The 3815-nt window shown below is 34.8% G+C and overlaps 1 protein-coding gene across 1 annotated transcript in view; it reads right to left on the minus strand.

Annotated features, from left to right (window-relative positions):
• Positions 1-3815, minus strand: part of LOC108573154 (lysophosphatidylcholine acyltransferase) — a 26474-nt gene that overhangs the window by 13847 nt on the left and 8812 nt on the right. The window contains exon 2 of the mRNA XM_017935538.1: positions 1-5. This exon is cut by the window's left edge and continues 149 nt beyond it. Coding sequence (XP_017791027.1) covers positions 1-5 — 5 coding nt within the window. The remainder of the gene's footprint in view (positions 6-3815) is intronic.

Here is a 3815-nt window from a genome sequence, read left to right on the forward strand (position 1 = left end):
AAGCACTTCCGCTTCAGCAACTGCTATCAATGCGTTACTATGTTGCGGGAAAAGAAAGAACATGAAAAACCAGAAAGTTCTTTAACCCTAGGAGCGTTTGTCGATTTGCCAGTTTGTTTTGACATTTACCTGCTTTTGTCTCCTCGGTGGCTCTTTGCTACAATTAACAGATTCACTTTAACAGATTAATTCGTAACAGCCAATCTTAACTCGAGAAAATTAAGTTTAAATTTTTCGGATTGCTTAAAACTGCTTTGAGTAATCTTTGAATTTTTAGGATAATCACCATCTTCTGTGTATTTCTTGTGAATTTTTTTTATTACTGTTTATATGAATAGCAAAATTTAAATTTGCAAGTTTTGCAAACCTGTTAATTATTTATGTGGTAAGATTATTAGGAAAAGTACCAAGATTTAAATGTCAAAAGCACGATTTTCCTCGAGCATATTTCTTGTTCTTCTGAAGAGTGATTAATAATTCAAAGATGAAGATTTAGAAAGTTCTTTAACCCTAGGACATGACAACTCGTTGATTTTGCGGCCATTGCCAGTTTGTCTTGACATTTATATGATTTGTCTCCTCGGTACTTTGCCACACTTAACATATTAACTTTACGAGATTAATTCGCAACAGCCAATCTTAACTCGAGAAAATTAAGTTCAACCTTTTTTAAATTACCTGCAATTGTTTTATACGTAGCTTTAGTAAGACGTGCTTCGATTTTTTAGTGTTTATTTGCGTAGAGAAAATGGACGAGATATAATACGAGAATAAAAAGTCTCTTCTTGCGTAACTCAAGTTTGGCAAATTTGCTAATTATTCATGCGCCAAGACTATTGCGAAAAGGACCGAGATTTAAATGTTAAAAGTACGTTTCCGTCAAATTTATTTATCTTTTTTTTTTTCTTCAAACAGTGATTAATAACTTAAAGATGAAGATTTTAATATACTCAAGTAATATACACGTTGCCGTTCCAGGTATACTTGAGAATATTTGCATTCGCCATTTATTTGCACAACCTACCTGCGTGTTTTAAAACGAAACACTCGTGGCCAGTTACAAAATGCTCGCAAGTTACATAAGCGTGCGGATATTCGATAAATCGGCGTGTGTAAAATATTAGGAAATGTTTCGAGGATAATTTGTCGCCGACACCGGTGAATTCTGAAAGTGGCAACGCGATAGAATTGGGTCATCCGCTAAATTGAATCTCGAGGAAAAAAGAAATAATGTTAGCCTACATCAAAGGGGACGAGTTCACGGCTTCCTTATTTGGCCGCTAGCTGAAGATGCTTAGCGTCACTTTTAGTTGCTGTTTAACGGTGTTTTAAGTGAACCGATTGAGAAGCTTTTTGCCGATAAGGCGAGCGCCGAAGCCTTGATCAGCACGATCTTATACCTACATTCTTCAGCAGACAATAAACTAACGGCACCAATATTCGGGATAGCAGTTTATTTTGCGTGGTAATCGATACACTTGGACTGCCGTCGATAGGGAAGCGCAGGACGATAACCCTCTGCTCCGATTGTTCATGTAAAATTTATTTAACCTCATTTCGATCGACCGCACACTTTTACCCTGCGTTGAAATTCATCGTTACGTTAGGCTTGACTCAAATTTTCGGTTCATTACACTCGTAGAAGTTACGTCTCTTTCGTGTTGCTTTTATTTCTTCGAAATATATCGAATTTGTGTGATAATTCAGTTCTTACCGATTCAAAGAAATCTTTTTGTCTAAGAAGAATTGTCTTAGATGATGTTTATTATTAATTTCAGTTTCTTACGATATAAAAGCTCGGTCTACTAACGAGTATTACATTTCTCTACGACATGCCCTAACCTATAATTTCTTTTTTCTAACTTAACCTATAATTTGAGGAAAATCGTGAAATTGAAAGAAAATGGCGTCTCACGTGTTTATTTATGATCAAATTCGATTTCTTAAGATACAAAAGTTCACGCTACTAACAAGTATTTCTTTACGACACGTCCTAACCTATAATTTCTTTCTCCCAACGTAACCTATAATTTTTCTCAACTTTATACTGATCCGTAGGGATAAATTTGACATTCGTCGTTTTCATTCTGACGCTATAGATATGTGCAGAAAAGAACGTTCGTGCTAATTCAACAGAGGCGAAATAAAAAGAAAAAAATACGAAACGAGGAAAGATGACTGTTCGCATTAAATGCGGGTTCACCGAATGAATCTTTTTTTCTCGGTCACAGAGCGGGAACCACTTTTTACATCAGTAGGCCAAGGTTACGGGAATGGGGAGGATTTAGGATGCTGGCTGGTTCGGCGGATAAAGAAGAGAGGAACGGAAAGGCGCGCAGCAGGATGGAAGGGAGAGGAAAAAAGGAAAAAAGGAGAAACGAGTACCGTTCAGTCGTTCCGTTAGGCTCCGTCACCTGTTAACTTCGTTTTGCCCGTGATACTGGAGCCACGCACGCGTATTTACATAACACACATACACGTGCGCGCACGCACCAGCCTTTCAAGATCGAGGTCGTGACCAAGTAATCCTTTCAATACTTCGAATTCCTAATAAATAAACCTTTGCATCACGTTTCGTTTTTTTTTTTTTCTTCTTTTTCTCTGGTCAACAAGAGTCAGGCTATTTTGAAGATCGCCTCTGTAGAATATTTTAAAGTGTTTCTTTTTCTTTTTACATTTAATATTTAGCGATGTAGGTGGTTCGATTGTTCCATGTTACGCATGCAGTTTCACTTTTCATGATGGAACTCGTCATAATCAAGTGCCAAATAATTATGTGTTTGTTTTAATTAGGGGAGCTACGGTTTTATAATTGTCTTGTGTAATAAATATTTCGTAGAAAATTGACAGATTTGAAGGTGTAGTATTTTCTCTCGAGTTGAAATTTTTGAAAATTCGCTGTTTTCAATTCTGTCACGTTTCATACGAAATTAGAATCTGATATATCGTATCGTAGGTTTTGGAACCTATTTTCAGTGTACAGAGCAGACGTCGAATATAAATTCTATGGTATTAAATTTCTTTTTTTGACAATAGTACTGGTTTCTTTGAAATCTTGTGGAAGATTTTTTTACTGAAATTTTTTTAACATAGATTTCTATATTTTCTGTGCGACATTTTACGACAGGAACAAATTGTATTTTTGTATTGTGTAAAAAAGGTTAAAGAAACTTTCAAAGTAAGCACTCAGTGCACTCGCGTTCACGTTTAATTTCTCGTCTGGCCGTAAATGCATTCCTGTACAATGACATAATGTACATGTCATTTATGAGTTTGTGCATTAAGGTTACTAAATTTATTAGCAGCTTATTTTTCGTAAAACTTTGCACATTTTATGCTTCGTTCGCTCGAAAAATATTTTTGATTTATGTCGGATTAAAAAATATCGTAAGTTTGCCTTATTGTTCCAAAAATTAACATAACTATTCGAAAATCAGTATTGCTCATATTTTACATCTACCAAATGTGTATTTTATAATTACACATTTTATTTCCATTTCTCAGAAATTCAATTTTAATCAATTGCATATATTCATTTTGTCAGTTTGTTTATTAAACTAAACTAGATTATTCACACTTTACTTTTGTTTTGGTCAAAGGAAAGGAATATATTGGCACGTAAAGTCGCAAAGCTTGCAAAGAGACGATGCAACGATTTTATGAGATCAACGCCTCAAAAATGATTGTATTTAGGTCACTTGAAAGTAGTATAATTACATATTTTACATTCTGCTTTCCTTTGTTCGTGTTACACTCATATTTGCTATTGAATATGTACTTCCAAAAATATTCATAACATTTAAAGTGTTATAAAT

The sequence above is a fragment of the Habropoda laboriosa genome, unplaced genomic scaffold (genome assembly GCF_001263275.1).
Source record: "Habropoda laboriosa isolate 0110345459 unplaced genomic scaffold, ASM126327v1 scaffold124, whole genome shotgun sequence".
In the NCBI taxonomy this organism is placed as follows: domain Eukaryota; kingdom Metazoa; phylum Arthropoda; class Insecta; order Hymenoptera; family Apidae; genus Habropoda; species Habropoda laboriosa.